Source organism: Melozone crissalis, unplaced genomic scaffold (genome assembly GCF_028551555.1).
Source record: "Melozone crissalis strain CALT ecotype California unplaced genomic scaffold, PUWL_Pcris_2 ptg000088l_1, whole genome shotgun sequence".
In the NCBI taxonomy this organism is placed as follows: Eukaryota; Metazoa; Chordata; class Aves; order Passeriformes; family Passerellidae; genus Melozone; species Melozone crissalis.
In genome coordinates, this window is record NW_026535865.1 from 3,680,477 (window position 1) to 3,700,317 (window position 19,841).

Here is a 19,841-nt window from a genome sequence, read left to right on the forward strand (position 1 = left end):
CTGCCAGCTGGACACCAGCACTGGGATTTTGGGGATAAGGAGCTTGAGTTTGGTCCTGGAAGTGGAGCTCAGGAAACTGGGGAATTTTGATTTCCAGCGCAGCTTTGGTTTAGATCTCACTGGTTTAGAACCCAGGGACACCTGGAGGGGACATTTGTCCCCAGAGGTCAGGGATATGTGGCTTTGGAGAGTGGACATTGGGATTTTGGGAATGAGGGGCTGCAGTTTGGTCCTGGAAGTGGAGCTCAGGGAACTGGGGAATATTAATTTCCAGCACAGCTTTGGTTCAGATCTCGCTGCTTTGCTGCCAGATCCTTTCCTCAGCTCCCCTTCCCATCTCGTGCTCATTCCAGGACTGACTCCAGCCAGGATGAGGTTGCTGCCTGTGCCAGCTGCCCTGGGAGATTCACACTGGCTGAGGGTGCCAGGAACCACTCTGGGCTGAGCTCATCCAAGCAGGCAAGCTGAGAATGGGATGGTTTGTGAGCCACAGCCACCCCTGGTGTCTCTGCAGAGCAAGGTGGGCCCTGCCCTGGAGCACCCACAGCCGCCCTGTGCCAGGCTGGCACTCACGGAGAGCTGAAACACAAAATCCCTGAGGAAATCCCAGCAGCAGCAGCTTCTCCTGCTGGGATCCAGCCTCAGATGGAGCTCCTGGCTGTCCCTGTGCTGGTTTGATTTCTCTGCTGCTGTTCAGAGCATTTCCCTCTTGATCCCAGCATGGATTTCAAACACTTTCATCCCTTGGGGCTCTCCCAGGCTGTGCCACCACCAGGCACGAGTGTGGCTGAGCATCCTGCAGTGGTGACAGCCAGCTCTGGGCTGTGCCCACTGCCCAGCACGGTCCCTGTGAAAAATGCATGTTTTATGATTGGCTTTTTTCTAATATTCAAATGAATATTATGTGTTGTGTTAGAAAGTGATGCTGTATTAATTCTCTTAAGTAGTGTGGTAAATATAGTTTTGGGTTATTAAAAAAAGTTAAAATAGAAACGGTGCTATGGAGGATACTAGCAGGGAAATAGCAGCCACAGGACACCTGAATCTTTCAAAAAAAGAGAATTTATTGCCCCATTATCAGAAGAAATGAACTTCTTCCCACCTTGAAGGCGCTGTTGGGATTCAGAGGAAGAAGTTGACACTGACCAGATAGAATCCTGTGTTTGAATGGAATTTATGTATCATGTATGAAGTGTATGAATATGCAACAGGTTATTGCTTTTAAGGGTTAATCCTCTGTTAACTGTGTCCTTTTTCGGGCTTATTTTGCCCAGAAAAAGGTACCCGGACATCCATAACTCTTAAATTTTATTATCTCATATTGTCCTAATTCAAAATGTCCAAATTATTATCATTCTAATTGTATTACTATTTTCACAACCATTTTATTACTATTAAACTTTAAAAATTTAAAAAACAAGGGATTGGCGTTTTTCCCATTCCCCACGCCCGGGACAGCAGCAGGACCATCTCCTCTCGCTGCTGGGCGTGCCAAGGGTTAAGTGCCGCTCTTTTCTGCCATCCAAACACAAATTAATCTCTGGGTTACAGGCTGTGCTGCTCCAGGGCTCGTGTCAATCTCTGCTGGAGGATGATCGGGACACGTGTGACACCCGTCACTCCACCAGCTTTACCTGTGTCACTCTCCTGAGGCAGGAGCGCAGAGATTGCCCAAGGAAAGCCGGCGATTTTCAGAAAGGAGTTTTGAAAAATGCTGCAAAACATCTCCCTCCAGTCTATCCTTCCCCTTGAAACACGATCTGAAATGTTTCCAGCCTTTGAAAATACACTTTCAAAAAAACTCAACTGTCCCAATAAGGCAACAGAGGGAGGGGGGAAACCTTTAAAACTTTACATTTGGATTAATATATGTAGATACATGATGTAAACAGAGAAAATATCTATGTGACTGAATAGAAGGGAAGGTTTTGGAGGGTTTTAAGTTGGTGTCCATCACTGAGTCAGTGAACACCTGTGGCCAGGGAAAGGTAAAGGGGAAAAACGGCTGGGATGGAGGGATGGATGGATGGATGGATGGATGGATGGATGGATGGATGGATGGATGGATGGACGGACGCCATGGAGGCAAAAAGAGGGAGAGCCTCCAGCGCCCAGCACCTTGTCCCTGCCACCATGCAGCACGTAAATAACACAATGAATAAAATATCAGGCTGAAATGTGAGGCATTAAATATTTAACCTCGCGCCTGCCCGCGCAGCGCCCAGGTACAGCTGGGTCCTGCAATATTTAAAGGTTGCTCCTCACTCGCTTTTACCGACCCCGAGCGCGGTCACTTCACGGCAGCCGCGGCCGGAGGGGTCTCTGGGGACCGGGAAGGGGCTCTCGGTGGGTTCCCCGGGCGGAGCAGCCCCGCGGAGCCCGAACCCGGCGGCTCCGTGTCCGCCCGCCTCAGCCGCCCCACGTTACTTTGAGTGGCAGCTGGCGGCAGCCGCAAGGCCTCGTGGGCCGCGCAGTCCGCCTGCCCCGGCCGCCCGCGGCGGGAGCCCCGCCTGCTCTCAGTGCTGGGCCGGGCCCCCGCAGCAGAGCCGATCCGAGCCGCTCCCCGGGCCCGCGGCGGCGGCAGGGACCGCACGGACCGGCCCGGGGCGCCGCCGCCGTGAGGGAGTAGCTAGGGGCTGACTACAACTCCCAGCGTGCCCCGCGGCGCATCTTTGGGGGCTCTGGCCGCCCGCTCGCTTCTCATTGGTGGATCCGCTCCCTTGCGTCACGAGCCCATGTGGGAACCGCGCAGGGCGATTGGCTGGCGCTCCCGCAGCTGCAGCCAATGGCCGGTGCCAGCGCCGCCGCTGCAGGCTGCGGGCCGGTTAAGGTGGAGCGGGCGGAGGGGACGGGATGGGGCAGTCCCGTCGTGCCCGCCCCTCCCGGTGGGGCTGCCCCGGTTACACCGGGGGCTGGTCCCGAGGGACCCCCGCTCCGCTGTGCACCGCAGCCCGCTGCCCCTGGAGTCCCCGGCCCGGCAGGCACTGTCCGGCTGCACTTGTTTGTGATGTCCGCCCCCGGGCGCTGCCCTGCCGGTGGCCGGTGCCGCCTCCGCTCCCAGCGTCGGGGACGGTGGCAGCGCCCGGCGTCACTCCCCGGGGACCGAGCTGCTCTGGGGACGGGGGAAGCTCCGCACCGCGTTGGGGGACAGGAGCGTGGCGGGTCCGGGGGCAGCACCCGGTGAGCCCCGGTCTGGGGCGGCAGTGCAGGCGGGCACCTCCCGAGCGGCTCCGTTCGGGACAGCAGCGGCATCTCCAGAGCCGGCGCCTTCCCCGAGCTCCCCTCGATCTCCAGCACCGCCGCGCTCTCTCGGCGCCTCGGCGGGCGCGGGAGCTCCGGCGTCCCGAGCCCCGCGGGAGCGCGCCTCCTTAAGCGGGCGCGGGCGGCCGGGGCGCGCGGGGCCGAGCGGCCGCTCCCCCCCCAACCGGGGCCGCCTCAGCCCCGCCCCGGCCCCGGGAACGAGACCCCGGGAGCGCCGCTCGGCCAAACCCCGGCTCCCCGCCGAACCCCGGCACCCCCGGGGGAGCGGGAGCGGCAGCAGCGCCCCGGGAGCGGCGGGGCCGGGAGCCCTCAGGATGTTCCCTCAGGGACGGCACCCGGTAAGTGCCGCGGGGGCGGCGGGGCCGGGCCGGGCCGCGGGGCCGAGCCGCAGCCTCCACAGCCGGGCTGTCTCTCCGCTGCAGTCCGGGCAGCCCTTCAAGTTCTCGGTGCTGGAAATCTGCGAGCGAATCAAGGAGGAGTTTCAGTTCCTGCAGGCGCAGTACCACAGGTGGGACCGGGGCCGGTGGGACCGGGCTGGGCTGGGCTGAGTGCGGTGGGATAACGGGGGAAGGAGGAGGTGGAGAGCTCCTTCAGGGGCACAATCTGGTCTTTAAGGACGGAGTGAAGCCATCAGAGTTGTCACAGGAGCAGCTTTGGGGCCAGGCGCTCAGCAGAGCTGTTGCTCTGTTGGTGGGACCCAGCCTTGAGTCCTAAAAGGATCAGATTTGGGAGCAGGCTCTGGAGGGGTGGATGGTGGTGACTGAGCCTCGTCCGTGCAGAAGGAGCTTGGGGAAGGAGGAAGAGGAGGGAGGTTTGGGCTGGGGGACAGCGTGAAAGTGAGACCTGGGGAGCCAGGTATTGAGTGGGGGTCCCAAGGGGAGGATCTGCCAAATTTCCTCTGGCTGAGCCGGGTGTAGGGGCAGGGAGGGCACAGAGCTCTGGGTGGGTGCCACAGGTGTGTGACAGCCCTGCAGGTGCCCCGGGCAGGGTGGGTGACAGCCCTGCAGCCCCAGGAGCACACAGGAGATGTGCTGAGCTTGCCCCAGGGATGGGGCAGGAGCTGCTGCAGGTCCATGAATGGAAGCCCTGGCTCCTCTTTGCAGCCTGAAGCTGGAGTGTGAGAAGCTGGTGAGCGAGAAGACAGAGATGCAGAGGCATTATGTCATGGTGAGCTGTCCCCCTGCCGTGTCCCCTGAAGGGCTGTCCCCACTTCTGCTGCCCTCACAACACATCTGGCTGCTGGGGCTCCTCTCAGCCCTGCCCAGTGCTGACCTTGGGGCTGGGGAGATGTGGGGCAGGAAGGGGTTAATCACCATTTCTCTTGGTGCTCAGTGCTGCTTCAGCCCGGGAATCCTGCCATAGGTTTTGTTTCTCTTTTTTTTTTTTAACCTTTTTCTATCTGGCCTTGTAAGAGAGCTCCCAGCTCTTCCTTCTCTCTCTCCCAAGGGGTGGATATTTAAGAGTTGATGTTCCAAAGCTCATGGTTTGGGTGGAAGGGGAAGGAGCAGTTGCCAATGAAGGGTTAAAAGACCCCAGGACAGACTGACCATCACTCAGAGCCTGCTAGGAGCTGCTGGGAGGAAGAGGATGGGGGACAGCACAGCAGCTCCTTCTCCTTCATCACCTGACCTTCCTGGCCCCTCTGGGGAAAGGGGGGACCCAAGTGACACCATCCAAGAGGCAAAAAGATGTGATTTTGGGCAAAGAATATCCCAGGGGTGAGCACAGCCCTGCTTGTGAGGCTGGGTGTTGATATGGCAGGGCATGTTCCTCTCACCCCTCAGCTGGGATCCCTCCCCACATCCCTGAGGCTCACAGGGATTTCCAGAAGTGCTTCCCTGCCTTTGGAACAGGCTTTGCTGGAGGAAAGCAGGAAAGCTCTGGTGCCCTTTTCTGCCCAGGTGTGGGGATTGGGGTCAGAGTCATGGTGGCTGCTGAAGGGTGAAACTAGAACAGGTTCCAAGAGCCAGGACAGGATTTGGGGGGCAGCAGGACTGGTTTCCCCTGGCTTACACAAACTGCAGGTGTAAATAAACAGCCTGTGCCTGCTCCCTGCCTTGTCCCAGGCTCCTGGCACAGTGTCCCAGCCATTCCTCAGGGCTGGAGGCAGCCAAACCCCGGGCTGGTCCTGGGCCAGCTGCTCTGGACAGCTCCTAACCAGGCTGTGCTGTGCTTTTTGCTTTTCCTCTCAGTACTACGAGATGTCCTACGGCCTCAACATTGAAATGCACAAGCAGGTAAGTGACAGCAGCAGTGGAGGGTGGGGAAGAGGCTGAGGTTGGAAAATGATCTCCCTTGAGCCCTGTAGCTCTAATGGCTCTAAGTGACACAGGGACTGCCTTGCAGAGGGATGCAGCAGTTGTCAGGATGTGTTATTGAGTTCCCCATCCCAAAGAGAAGCACTCAGAGCCCCGCTGTGAGCCCTGGTGCCTCCCTGCAGTGCTTCCCTGGGGCCCCACTTGAAAGAGGGATGTGGAGGAAACAGCAGGAGCTAGAGCCCAGAGGCAAATGGATTGTCTTTCTTTTCTTTCTTTTTTTTTTTTTTTTTTCTTTCCTTAATCCCCTTTTCCTTTCCCAAAGCCAGAGGAGTGTTTTCACCCTTCCCCGGTTCCCCTTTTGTTCCAGCCTTAATTTGCTTTCCCTCTTCAGATTTATCAATCTAGTCATCATGGGCTCTCTGCCAGGGAAATTAGTTTGGACCAATGCCTGACAAAGTGGCAAGTCAACTGCCATATCCCTCCAGCTGGCTCAGCCCCTCCGAGTTTGCTCCTTTTGTTAGCAGGGAGCCTCGTGGGGACCACATTCCTGCCACCCTTACACACCCCAAAATCCAGTGGGAATTTGAGCCAGGGGTGGCCAAAACCAGGTGGGGATGGGGGTTCTGCCCATGAGGTGGTGGCCAAGGGGTTGAGGAGTGGGAGCCTGGGCAGGAGGGGGTCTCGGGATCTGTGGGCACAGTGGGAGAGCAGCTGGGAGCTGCAGGTGAGCACAGGGTGCTGCTGGCTGTGGGGCAGGGCAGGGAAATGTTCCCTTTGTTCTCCCTTGGCTCCCAGCCTGCTTTGACCTCTGCAGCGCCGCCGGCGGGGATTGTCAGAAACCTGAGCTGATAAAACCCTTCAGAGCAGCCAGCCCCGGGCTGCATTTACAGTTTTTCCCCAGGAAATGTGGGGTTTTCTCTTGGAGAGGCCGGGCTGGAAGTCACAGCCCCTTTCCTCAGAAGTGCTGCTTGCCCTGCTGTGGGTTTGTCTGCAACCACAGAGCTTCTCCTCGGAGGACGCACCGGGTTTTCTGCATTCCCCCGTGGGCAGGAGCAGCTCTGGGGGTGCTTTGTGCCTCTGAAGGGGCAGGAGGAGCTGTCCCAGGGCTTGGTGAGGCTGGGAGTGCTCCAGATCAGGGCAGGTACAACCAGAGAGCCTTGAGGGATTTACTGGTGCCGTTCCGAGAGGGCTGGATCTGTGCAGCTCTGCATCCTGCTTGCTCTGCCTGGCTTGGAGCTGGATGTTTGGGAAGGGAAGGCACAGGGAGGGCTCCCTGCCAGCTCCTGTGGCTCGGCTCCGCTCTGTCCCTGCCCGCAAAGCCAGGATGGGTTTGGGCTGAGCAAAGGCAGCTGGGCTGCAGGGACTGACAGCTTGGAGCTTGCCTTGGCCTGGGGCCACGCAGGGATTGAGGCCTGGGGTCCCTCCCCTGTGCCTGGCAGAGCCCTCTGGAAATCCCACAGGGATGCAAAGGCAGCAGGAGAATTTCTGTCAGTGGGGAGAGTTTCATCCTCTGCAGAGCTTGTGTTTGCAGGAGGGGGGACAGGATGGGGATCAGAGCCCTCCATGCATGGTGATACCTGCTGATTCCTGCTTTCCTCCTTCAGGCAGAGATTGTCAAGAGGCTGAGTGCCATTTGTGCCCAGATCATTCCCTTCCTGACACAGGAGGTAAGGAGCACGCAGCAGATTGATTTGCCCCTTCCCAAGAAGCCAGAGCCAACTCCTGCCTGAACCACGGGAGGTTTTGGGGAGGAAAACTTCAAGCCTGGGCTGGAGGGGAGGGAGAAGGGGCTGTGCAGGGAAGGGTGGGGCAGTGTGGAGCTCCCTGGGGCAGGAGCAGGGTGTGACCACCCCACCCCGTTCTCTTCCTGCCCAGCACCAGCAGCAGGTCCTGCAGGCAGTGGAAAGGGCCAAGCAGGTGACCATGGGCGAGCTCAACAGCATCGTCGGGGTGAGTTTCACTGCCTGCCTGGGGGCAAAAACTCTTCCCTGCCTGGGGGTTTGGGATTTGCAGTGATGGGGGAAATTTTTACTCTTTTAATACACCCATTTTTTCCTAGTTTGACACACCCATTTTTTACTATGTGAGGTTTTTACTATTTTCACACGCACATTTTTTACTGTTTAAGGGCTTTTACTATTTTGAAACACCCATTTTCCATTTTTTTACTTTTTAAGGGTTTTTACTATTTTAATGCACCATTTTTTACTATTTAAGCGTTTTTACTACTTGACACACCCGTTTTTACTATGTAAGAGTTTTTACTATTTGACACACCCATTTTTTACTATTTAAGGATTTTTACTATTTGACATACCAATTTTTTACTATTTAAGGGTTTTTACTATTTGACACACCCATTTTTTACTGTTTTAGGATTTTTAATATTTTGACACACCCATTATTTACTATTTAAGGGTTTTCACTATTTTGATACACCCATTTTCCATTTTTTACTTTTTAAGGGTTTATACTATTTTGATACACCCATTTGTACCATTTAATGGTTTTTATTATTTTGATGCACCAACTTTTTACTATTTAAGGGTTTTTACTGATTTGACACACCCATTTTTTACTATTTTGACACACCTATTTTTTACTATTTTAGGATTGTTACTATTTTGACACACCCATTATTTACTATTTAAGGATTTTTACTATTTTAATACATCCATTTTTACTTTTTATGGGCTTTTACTATTTTGATATGCCCATTTTCCACCTTTTACTATTTAAGGGTTTTTACTGTTTGGACACACTCATTTTTTACTATTTTAGGATTTTTACTATTTTGACACACCCATTATTTACTATTTAAGGACTTTTACTATTTTTATACACCCATTTTCCATCTTTTACTATTTAAGGGTTTTTACTATTTTAGTACACTCATTTTTTTACTATTTTAGGATTTTTACTATTTGACACACCCATTTTTTTACTATTTAAAGGGTTTTCACTATTTTGATACACCCATTTTCCATTTTTTACTTTTTAAGGGTTTTTACTAATTTGGCACACCCATTTTTTTACTATTTAAGGGATTTTACTAATTTGCCATACACAGTTTTTACAATGCAAGGGTTTTCACTATTTTGACACACCCATTTTTTATTATTTTAAGGGTTTTTACTATTTTAATACACCCATTGAGGAGAAGGGATTATCCACAGTGTCCTGAAGGTGTTGGGTGCCCTGTGGCACAGCCATGGCCTGGGGTCGTGTCTGCAGGGAGAGACTCAAGGGTGGAAGGGGAACAGGAGGAAAACAACGTCCAGAGGGAGAATAAAAGAGGCTGTGCTGAGCCTGCAGAGCCCAGACAGCCCCGGGGGAAGGGGCAGGGGTGTGACCCAGCCTGTGCAGCCCCCAGAGCTCCGCTGCCCCCTCCCCATCCCCATCCCTGTCTCATCCCATGAGCTTTGCAGCCTGCAAGGAGGGGAGGGAGGGCCGGGCCGCGGCTGCCTCCTCCACATCCACATCCAGGAGCATTTGCTCTTTCTCTTTCAGCAGCAGCAGCTCCAGCAGCTCTCCCAGCACGCAGCCCCCCTCCCGCTGGCTGCCCACCCCTCCAGCACGCAGCCCCCCAGCCTGAGCACGGCCAGCTCGGGGCTCCTGGCCCTCTCCGGGGCGCTGATGGCTCAGGTTCAGCTGGCCAAGGAGCACAGAGTGGCCCAGCATGGGGAGAGCAGAGGTAAGGGGGAGAAGCACGGCTGGGTTAACCCTTGAAAGGCTGGGATGCTGTTTTGCCTCTTTGCTGAGGCTCCTGGCTGCTGCATCCCCCGGGGATGGCAAATTCATGGAATGGAATGCCTGCAGCCCCAGGAGGCTGGCTGTGTTTGTGGCTGCTCTGCTGTGATGCTGTGTGTGCAGCCCTGGGCAAGTGTTTGTGCACACACACAGCTCTCCCTGCTCCCCTGGGTGTTCCCAGTGCATGAGATCCCCACCACAAAGAAATCCTCTCTTTTTACACCAAGATCTGATACTTAAAGATGAGACTTTTAAGGAAAATTCTGTTGCAAGCCCTTGGTAGAAACTGTGACAGCCACAAGCCTGGGGCAAGGAATTCAGAAAGCAGAGCTTCACTGGGTGTGTTGTGCCCTGTAAATTACACTAATTCCTAGTCCAGATGGGCACCTCCTCCTGTCAGGATCAGCGAGTGCCTTCCAAACATCATCAATATTTAATCATCATTAAATCAGTGCTCTGAATGCTACTGCCAGGCCTGGGCCAAATGAGTAACTGTGCCCAGCTCTGCTCCTGGCCTGTTGCACAAAGGAGGAGCTGCTCTGAGCTCAAATCACCTTTTCGGAGCACAGTGGTTGTGCTGAGAGGAGGCTGGGACAGGGAGAGAGGCTCTGTGGGCTGGGAACAGGCAGCCAGATTTAGCAGGAGTGATGTTTCCCTGCACATTTCCCTGCACACTCCCCTGGGGAAGGTGCTGACTGAAATGCACTTGGGTCAGGACCCCAGAGCAGCAGCAAAGCCAGGCATGGGTGGGGTTTGCTGCAGGTTCTCATGGTCTGGCTTGGCCTGCAGGATTTCAAGGTGGTGAAAAGAGCAGCAGGAAGCTGTTGGTGGCAGCTCTGCCCCCCTTCCCTGCACACAGCAAATCCTGCATGTTTCTTTAAGGATGGCTTCCACAAAGGAGGAAAACAAAGTCCAGAGAGAGAGAGAGAATAAAAGCAGGCTGTGCTGTGCTGAACCTGCTTAACCCTCAGAGCCCAGGCAGCCAGAACTTCTCTCAGCCTGGGTGTCTGGCTGTGGTGAGGGCCATTCCTTATTTAAAAAAAAAAAAAAAAAGGAAAAGATTGAAATGCTCCATCTGTCTGGGGTTAATCCTCAGTGCTCTGCCATAGAGCTGGTGTGAGTCAAGCTGAGCCAGGGGTGCACAGGGTTGATGGCAGGCATCTGGTCCCACTCCAGACCATGGCCTTGGAGCAGTGCCCACAGGAATCCCTCAGCTTCCCATCCCTGCCTGCCTCTCCTTGCCAGCAGGGACCTGGACTCGTTCTCTCTAAATGCTGGTGGATCTTTAGGAGCAAAAATCAGCCAGGGAAGGTTGCTGAGGACCAGCCCTGTGCTTGGGTTTGCAGTAAATGTGTTCCCTGGGCTTGGATTTGCAGTAAATGCCTGGCACTCCTTCCCTGGGCTCAGGGCAGGGACTTGCTTTGCTGTGCATGTCCAAAAAGCCTCAGAGAGTTTCCAAGCAGGGCTTTTAGGCATGGCTTCCTAAGGAAATGGGATGGGTGTGATTCAGGGGATCTCAGCTGGCCAGCTCTCCCCTCCTGGGGCCTTTGGATCTGTTTTCATGTCTGGGGAAGGGATTTCAGAGCTCTTGGAAGGAGGTGGGTGGGTAGAGGTTCCCCTGCTTCCCCGAGGAGCACCAAAGTGCTGACCTCCCTTTAGACAGCACAAAATCCACATTTCAGGTGGGCAAAGTGGGAAATCTGCTGTGGTTTTTTTTTGTTTGTTTGTTTTCTAAACCTGTGTCCTGCTGTTTCCTGGTTTGCCCTGCTGTGCCCCTCTGTCCTTCCTGCCTGGGTATGAGGGGCACAGACTTGGCATTAACAACCTCTCCCTGTCCTCCCCTCTGCTCTGACATGGACCTGGGATCTTCTTCCTGCTGCTGCCTGCATCCAGAGCTCTCCCCAGGCAGGGTGAGTTGTGACAGGCCAGTGGCCTCAGCTGGCCCTGGTGGCATCTCCAGTGTGCTCCAAGCTGGCTCCTGGGAAGGGAGGGATGGGGCTGCTGGATGAGCTTTGCTGGCCTGGGTGGGCTGTGTTTGCACCAGGGTTTTGTAATTGAAGCTTCTGGGCCACGTCAATTCAGTCTTTGCTGATGCAAGGAGCTAAAGATCAAGGGCTGCTCCCAAAATAACCAGCTCTGTCCTTTTCAAGGAGTTTCCAGTTTAGGAATCATTCTGAGCAGGGCTCAGAGCTCTCAGCCCCTCTGCAGTCCTTGGCTGCCCCCTCCCTTTTAGGATCCCCCCCAGTGCCAGAGCTGTGATTCTGTGCAAGCTCCACAGCAGCTCTGCACAATCCAGGGTCCAGGCAGGGGAAGGAAGGGTTAATGATCTCTGCTGGGGAATTGCAGGCATCGATCTGTAGGAGAGGAGGAAGGAGAGGAGGTGTCTGTGATGCCATCAGTGCCCAGGCACACCCAGGAGCCATCAGCTGCAGGGAGCCCTGCCATGGGGCGTCTCTGTCACCTCTGGCTGCATTGTCACCAGTGTGGGGATGTGTGACACCCCTGCAGCTGCCAGCAGCACCTGGGGGAGGGCTCTTCTTCCTGCTCAGCCCCATTCTGCTTCCAAAACCTCCTGGCAGGGTTGAGGTGAAGCAAACACAGCTCCAGTGGGGATTTTCTGCTTGCTGTCTCTGCAGGGCTGGATCTCCCTCACTTAGCTTGGGGTTCTGGGCTCCTTCCCAGCAGCCTGAGGGATGCTTTTACAGGATGGAGGTGGTAATGGAGCAGGGCCTGGCCCCACTGAGGGCTGAGGGGTGCTTGCCTGCCCTCACAGTGGCTCTCACACCTTTTTCCCCTCTGCCTCAGAGCGTTTCATCTTCCCCTGCCGAGAGCCTGCAGGACGAGCAGCGCATGGGGCTGAAGAGGAAAAGGGACGAGAAGGAGCTGCCTGGGCATTCTGTGAGTGCCCCAAGGGCTGGGCTGGGCTGGGGAGGGGGCTGGGCAGCTCTGTGCCCACCCTGCTGCACAGGGCTGCTGTGCTGGGAGCAAGAACAGAGCAAATGAGGAGCCCCAGGGAGGCCCCTCAGCCCCAGGCTGGGTCACTGCCAGCAGAACTGGCTGGTGTTGGTTCAGGAAGGGATGTACAGGAGAAAATGGGTCCAGGGAGGGATGTACAGGAGAAAATGGGTCACTCTGGGGCAGAACACTGAGCCTGCTCCAGCATCTCCCTGTGCTGACTGAGCCCTTCTGGGTTTCTCCCTTCTCACAGGACAGCGATGGGGACAAGAGTGACGACAACCTGGTGGTGGATGAGGTGAGCCCTTAGAGCCCCTTAGGCAAGGCATCCTCCTCCAGCTGCAGGGATTGGGTTTAGGGCTCTGGTTCCCCAGGTTTGGGGTTCTTTAGGCTGCAGCTCGTTGCTGCAGGGCAGCAGTGGCCAGCCAGGACACGTGCCAGCCCTGCTCCAGTGCGTTGTGCCAGCCAAGACTGATTCCACTCCCACTGCTCTGGGAGGGCTGTGCCAGCCAGGGCTCAGCTTTGCCAGCCACAGGCTTGGCTCTGCTTCACAGTCCCCTGTCAGCCCCTCTGCTGCAGCATCCCATATGGGGAGGCTGATAAGCTGGGATGAGAGCTCCATGGAGCTGGGCTCACTGCTGGCAGCTCCTGTGGCTGGAGGTGGCAGGAGCCTCATGGCACACCCTGGCACTGCCAGCCCCAGGCCTTGAGCCCCTTTCTCCCCTGTCTTGGCCCTTGAGCAGCCTCAGCTTTAACTCACCTCACTGAATTCCAGTCTTCTGCCATGGAACTGCCACATTCTGCTTCTGGTACAGCCTTTCCTGACTGAGGCACACCTGACAGAACTTGATCCCAGCCACCACCACTGTTCTTGGTAGAGAAGATGTTTTTGGGGATGTGCTTATTTTCTTCTTAGAAGACAGAGGGGAGAGAAAGATATGAAGTCTTTTTGTGCCACTTCCTAAGGAAATACAAGCCCTGAAAGGAAGATCAGGAGGAATTTCTGCAGCAAATGAGGCTTATGAAATCTGCTCATTGTGCTGATAAAATGTCACAGACCTGGTTGAATGGCAGTGCAAGAGCTGAGGGGTGGCCTTGCCTCTGAAATGGCAGCCCTGTCTCAGCTCCTCGTGTGTGCTGATCCCCATCCCTCCTTGTGAAGACATCCCTGGCCACCAGTGTCCTCTGAACCTGCTGTCACCTCTCATTTTATCCAAAGAGAAAAACCGAGGCTGTTTCTCATCCAGGGGAGCAGAACGCAGCGCGGATGCTCCTCACTCAGACCGAGGGCACTGATGGGGTGGTGCTGGCTCCCCAGGCACCCTGCCCTCCTACCCAGGGACATTCCTGCTTCCCACAGCGCTGTTCTCCCCCCAGGACCCGCCCTCGGAGCCCGGCAGCCCCCGGAGCCGCCCGAGCCCCGCGTCCGTCGGTTCCAGCGGGGAGCACCGGGAGCAGAGCCCGGTGAGCAGCCCCGGGGCTGGGATGGGAATTTCTCATTATGGCCAGTCTGGAATGCCATATACAGCCGGATAGGAATGCTGGGTTTGTGCCCATTGGCACCTCCACCCGGGGACAGATCCGTGCCCTCGGGGCAGGGCGAGCGCTGCTGGGCACAGCACAGCTCTGCATTGCTCTCCACCCATCTGCCTGCAGGATTCCCCAGAGCTGCTCACAGCAATTGATTTTTCCTTCTTCTCTTTTTTTTTTTTTTTTTTTTTCCTGCTTCTGTGTGGTTTTTTTTTTTTTTCCCTTTTCCTTGCCAAGCACCAGTCCAGCGGCTCAGATTGAAACATCAGCGTGTGGGAAGGGGGAGGGAGGGATGTTTCTGCCACTCCTTGGCCTCCCAGCCGCCGCAGGGACCGAGTGATCTGTGCCCCCATCTGGGGTCAGGAGCCAGCTGGGGGCTGTGGGCAGCAGCGAGCAGCAGCTCCCCAGCACAATCGGATTAGAGCAGACAAAGCGCCCTGAGCAATCTGCCAGCACAGCACGGAGCTTTTCTCTGTTATTAATTTTTTTTTTTTTTCCTCTCCTTTGCTGGTGTCGACAAAATCCCCAGACAGAAAAAAAAGCAGAAGAAATAGGAGAGGCAGGCAGGGGGAAAAAAAAAATAAAAAAAAAGCAAGGAATGAAATAGCTGTGGGGATTGGAGAGGCCAGTTCATGCCAGGCATCCTCTTGGTGCCAGGGGGAAATTTGCTTGAGGGGGCAGCAGATGTGTCCAGTGCAGGGTTGGGGCAGTTTGGGGTGATTCAAAGCTTGCACGGGGCATTTGCAGCTGTGGGGAGAGCGGGGACATGTGAGGGGCAAAGGAGAGGGGACCTGGATGGCCAATCCTTGTCCAGCTCCATCCAGGAGCTCCTTCCACCCTCCAAGGTGTGGAAGATCCTGGCCCAGGCTCTGCTCCCACAGCTGAAGCTGCTCTTCTTCCCTGTGCTGCACAGACCCACTCAGTGGCCCGCGCTGCCGCCTCCAAGCCCTCCTCTTCCTCACCAGCCCGTGACTCCCTCACGCCTGGCCCCGGACCCAGCTCGGCCATCGCGCTGCGGCCACCCCCGGGCACCGACAGCGCCAGTGAGTGACAGGGACAGCACGGGGGGGGGGTCACTGAGTGTCCAGGGGGTCACTGAGTGACAGGGACAGCATGGGGGTGTCAGGGTGTCCAGGGGGGTCATTGAGTGTCCAGGGGGGTCACTGAGTGACAGGGACAGCATGGGGGTGTCACTGAGTGTAGGGGGGTCAGTGGGTGACAGGGACAGCATGGGGGGGGGTCAGTGTGTCCAGGGGTGTTGCTGACTGTCCAGAGGTGTCAGTTAGTGTCCAAGAGAGCACAGGGGGTGTCACTGAATGTCAGGGGTAGCATGGGGGTGTCACTGAGTGTCCAGGGGTGTCACTGAGTGTCCAGGAGAGCACAAGGTGTGTCACTGAGTGTCCAGGGGGGTCAATGAGTGTCAGAGACAGCATGGGGGGTGTCACTGTCCAGGACAGCATGGGGGTGTCACTGAGTGTCCAGGAGTGTCACTGAGTGTCCAGGACAGCATTGGGGGTTTCAGTGTGCCCAGGGGTGTCACTGAGTGTCCAGGGCAGCACAGGGCCTGCTCTGCTCTGGTGGGATGGGATGGAGGATTCAGGACCCTGTCTGCCACCAGCAGAGCTGGCAGGGCCATTTTGCTCCACAAGATCAGAGCTATAAACCATGGCCAAGAGGAGCCCCTCTGCCATTGCCACACACCTGCTGGGCTTGTATGGTGGTTGGGGTACAGCAGGGGTTTAATCTCTTTTTCTCTGCTCAGTTGTCATTTGGTGGGGCTGCACGAAGCTGGCTGCTTCGGGGCTTGGCTGTGGGGTGGGAGGGGGTGGCTGTGCAGTCACCAGGTGTCCCCCCCTCTCCCCCGGGTGCCGCCAGGGCCAAGCCGTGGCTCTCTCCTCGTGCAGCTCCCTGCAGCCCCCTGAGCTCCTCCAGCCCCTCCACGTCCTCCCTGGCCGTGGTGCCCCAGGCCAGCCCCAGCCTCTGCACGGGCACCCAGCTGTCGGTGCCCCAGGCCAGCAGCACCCACGGCCGCTCACCCCTGGTGAGTCACTGAGGAGGGGTCTGGGCGTCCTGGCTCTGCTGCCTGTGCCCTGGGCACCATCTGGGCTTGCAGCCATAGGAAGGGCTCCCTTGCACAGCTTGGTGGGATGTGGGGTTGGTGGAATCTTCAGAGAAGCCTCTACTCCTTCCACTCGTGTCTGTGGGAACACATTTTGGTCTTTGTCACTGTATGTGAGGAGGAGGCTTGCACGGAGCCAGGCTGGTCCCAGGGTGTGCAGGGAAAGGCCAGAGCTCAGCTTTGGTGTCCTGTGCTCTGCTCCTCATGTGCCCTTTGCTTTGTGCAGGTGGCATTTGAGTCTCACCCTCACCTGAGGGCCTCCACCCTCTCCTCTTCACTCCCTGGAGGGAAAGCGTAAGTGGCTGCAGGGAGGGTGGGGACAAGGGGCTGAGGTGGGAGCTGGGAGCATCTCCCGCCCAAGGGCTCACCTGAGGGGGAGCTGCTCTCCAATCCTGAATCCAGCGCTGCCATTTCCTTCCTGGCAGCTGGAGCTGGGTAATTAAACCCCTCATTAGCCAGGGCATAATGGGCATCTTCCACCTTTTGGCTTGGGCACCTTCCTCCTTGCCTTGGGCACATTCCACCTTGCCTTGAGTGTGGCTAACAGAGAGATCACCTCCTGCCCCTGGCATCACACAGGGCTTGTTCAGGCCTCTCCTCTGCTCCCTTCTAGTGTTTTCTCCTTCCATGGCTCTGACTCCAAACCATGCTGGATGGGGGCTGTGCTGGGGGAGGAGGGGATGTGGAGGCTTCTGGGGGTGAATTTGGGCTCTGTGGACAAGCTGAGGGCGGCAGGGAGCAAAGCCTGAGGGAAAGCTGGGCTGTGGTTTTTGTGTGCCCAGCTGGCATCTGCTCATGGCTATGCCTCCAAGCTGTGCTGCCTGTGTTGGACCTGCATGGCACCTGCCCACTCAGGATTCTGCTGTTTCTCACCATTCTGCTTTCTTCCAGTGCCTTCTCCTTCCATGTCCTCTGCCTCCAAACCATGCTGCCTCTGGTTGACCTGCATGGCACCTGCCATTGGGGGATTCTGCTCTGCTTCTCACTGCTCTGCTTCTCATGGCTCTGACACCAAACTGTGCTGCCTGTATTGGACCTGAAGTCCCGGTCCAGCACACCCACCTGGATGCAGGATTCTGCTCTGCTTCTCACTGCTCTGCTCCCTTCCAGTGCTTTCTCCTTCCATGTTCTCTGCCTCCAAATCGTGCTGCCTGTTGGTGCCACGAGCCCATGGTGCCTGTTGGACTCATGTGGCACCAGCCCCTGTGCATGCAGGATCCTGCTTTGCTTCTCATTTCTCTGCTTCTCACTGCTCTGCTCCCTTCCAGTGCCTTCTCCTTCCATGTCCTCTGCCTCCAGACCATCCTGCCTGTGTTGGACCTGCGTGGCACCTGCCCACGCAGGATCCTGCTCTGTTCCTCACCGCTCTGCTCCCTTGCAGTGCCTACTCCTTCCACGTCAGTGCAGACGGGCAGATGCAGCCGGTGCCTTTCCCCCCCGACGCCCTGCTGGGCTCCGGCATCCCCCGGCACGCGCGGCAGCTGCACACGCTGAGCCACGGCGAGGTGGTCTGTGCTGTCACCATCAGCAACTCCACCAGACACGTCTACACCGGGGGCAAGGGCTGCGTCAAGGTCTGGGACGTGGGGCAGCCGGGCACCAAGACGGCCGTGGCTCAGCTCGACTGCCTGGTGAGGAGGAGGAGGAGGAGGAGGAGGAGGATGAGCAGCAATGCTGTTGGGCTGGGGCTGGCAAGGGGAATGTGGCCCTGCTGCAGTGCAGGGGACAGAGGGGCCTTTCCCAGCTGCAGTGGGAGAAGGAGAAGTGTCTCCTGCCAGGCCCTGTGTGCTCACCATGTGCTCCTTGTCTTGCCCTGCTGCCTGTGCCCCCCGTGCAGAACCGTGACAACTACATCCGCTCCTGCAAGCTGCTCCCCGACGGGCGCAGCCTGATCGTGGGGGGGGAGGCCAGCACCCTGTCCATCTGGGACCTGGCAGCCCCTACGCCCCGCATCAAGGCTGAGTTCACCTCCTCTGCCCCCGCCTGCTACGCCCTGGCCATCAGCCCTGACGCCAAAGTCTGCTTCTCCTGCTGCAGCGACGGCAACATCGTGGTGTGGGACCTGCAGAACCAGACCCTGGTCAGGTGAGATTGGGCCAGGGGCTGCAGGGCAGCACTGCTGGGGACTCCTCTGGCCAGGATCCCCTCATTGTCCCCTGCAGCATGTCCCTGTGTGTGACCCTGGCCATGGCACAGTGCCTGTCCTTGCACTCCTCACTGCTGCCCTGCCCTCGCTCCGTGCTGCAGGTGCTGCCTGCCCTGCCAGCTGTGCCCTCTCCCTCTCCATCCCTCTCTTTCCCAGGCAGTTTCAAGGCCACACAGACGGTGCCAGCTGCATTGACATCTCCAACGATGGCACCAAGCTGTGGACAGGGGGCCTGGACAACACCGTGCGCTGCTGGGACCTGCGGGAGGGCCGGCAGCTGCAGCAGCACGACTTCAGCTCCCAGGTAGGGCTGGAGCCCTCTGAGCACCCTGGGCCAGCTGGCACCTGCTGCTGGGCCAGCCTGTGAGCCTGTGTGTCCCCTCAGATCTTCTCCCTGGGCTACTGCCCCATGGGAGAGTGGCTGGCCGTGGGCATGGAGAGCAGCAACGTGGAGATCCTGCACGTCACCAAACCCGACAAGTACCAGCTGCACCTCCACGAGAGCTGTGTCCTCTCTCTCAAATTCGCCTCCTGTGGTAGGCAAGGGCCTTTTTTTCTGCCTGGGCTGTGGATAGCCTCAGATTTATTCCTGTGGTTTAGCCCCTGAATGGTGTCCCAGCTGTTGATTCCCATTTTGTCTTTTTGTCTTCCCTGTCCCAGGGAAGTGGTTTGTGAGCACGGGGAAGGACAACCTGCTCAACGCCTGGAGGGCGCCCTATGGAGCCAGCATCTTCCAGGTGGGCTCAGGAAGCTGTGCAGGGGGACTGTGGTGGCTCCAGGCAGCAGCCCTGCTCTCACCTCCTGCCCTCTCACTCAGTCTAAGGAGTCCTCATCAGTCCTGAGCTGTGACATCTCTGTCAACAACAAATTCATCGTGACAGGCTCTGGTGACAAGAAGGCCACAGTGTATGAGGTGGTTTATTGACTGCTGTCACCATCAGCAATGGGGACACACCTTGCCCAATGCCACCATGGCTCACAGAGGCCTCCAGTACTGGACCTGCCCTCCTGCAGCTCTACTTTCCCTCCTCCTGCACTGCTTTCTGCACCAAACCAAGGCTCCAGCCCCATCTCCTGCCCTGGTTCCTGCAGGAGCTGAGGGCTGGGTGTAGCCTGGCGTCCCCTGAGGCTGGGCAAGGGCTGGGCTGGACATCCTGGGTTCTGTCTGTCCTTCAGGGAGCTGGACAGAGCCTGAGAGCCTGTGTCTCCTGAGTTACTGCTACTGACTTAACTGCACCCATTTTCTGCTGCACAAACAGCTGTAAATTATCAGTAAAGAAATGTATTTAAATATGTTTTCAATCCCTTACTAATAAAAATGCACAAAAGAAGGGCTGGGCTGGTTCTGAGCAGGGACCTTTGCCAGCCAGTGCTGCCAGCTGTGCCAAGGGCTGGGCTCTGAAGGGTGTCCTGGGGGGCTGATTTTGGCCAGCAGCACAGGAGGGGACGCTCCCAGCATGGCAGAGGTGTGGCTGCTGGCCTGCAGCGCTCTGTGGTGCCTGTGGTGAGCTGTGGCTGGGGCAGGAGCCCAGAGCAGCTGCCACACCGCAGCCCTTGGCAGCCCCGGGCTCCTGGGAGCAGCCCGGCTCGCCCACGGCAGTGCTGGCAGGCGGCCAGACCGATAAGGCAGGCGCTGAGTGCTCACATCTCATTTCCTTCACAAACCACTTCCTCCAGGGCTGGCCTCTCCTCTCCCCCGCACCCACAGAGCCCCAGGCTGCTCCACTGGGGCACGGCAGAGCCAGCACCACGCTGTGCCCACGCTGCTGCTCCAGCCGGGCCAGCAATGGGCTCTGCCCACTGAGGAGCCCCCTCAGACCCT

The 19,841-nt window shown here is 57.0% G+C and overlaps 1 protein-coding gene across 1 annotated transcript; it reads left to right on the forward strand.

The window, feature by feature from the left end:
• Nucleotides 1–3,508: 3,508 nt before the first annotated feature.
• On the forward strand, nt 3,509–19,350 carry TLE2 (TLE family member 2, transcriptional corepressor). The gene is made up of 19 exons (XM_054290963.1): nt 3,509–3,599; nt 3,684–3,769; nt 4,365–4,428; nt 5,454–5,498; nt 7,124–7,186; nt 7,395–7,469; nt 9,030–9,213; nt 11,163–11,179; nt 12,075–12,167; nt 12,478–12,522; nt 14,668–14,797; nt 15,659–15,795; nt 16,100–16,167; nt 17,255–17,504; nt 17,711–17,958; nt 18,176–18,323; nt 18,405–18,555; nt 18,680–18,756; nt 18,837–19,350. Exons 1-19 carry the CDS (start codon nt 3,576–3,578, stop codon nt 18,942–18,944), a joined length of 2,013 nt encoding a protein of 670 aa, XP_054146938.1. The 5' UTR covers nt 3,509–3,575; the 3' UTR covers nt 18,945–19,350.
• The last annotated feature ends 491 nt before the right edge of the window (nt 19,351–19,841 follow it).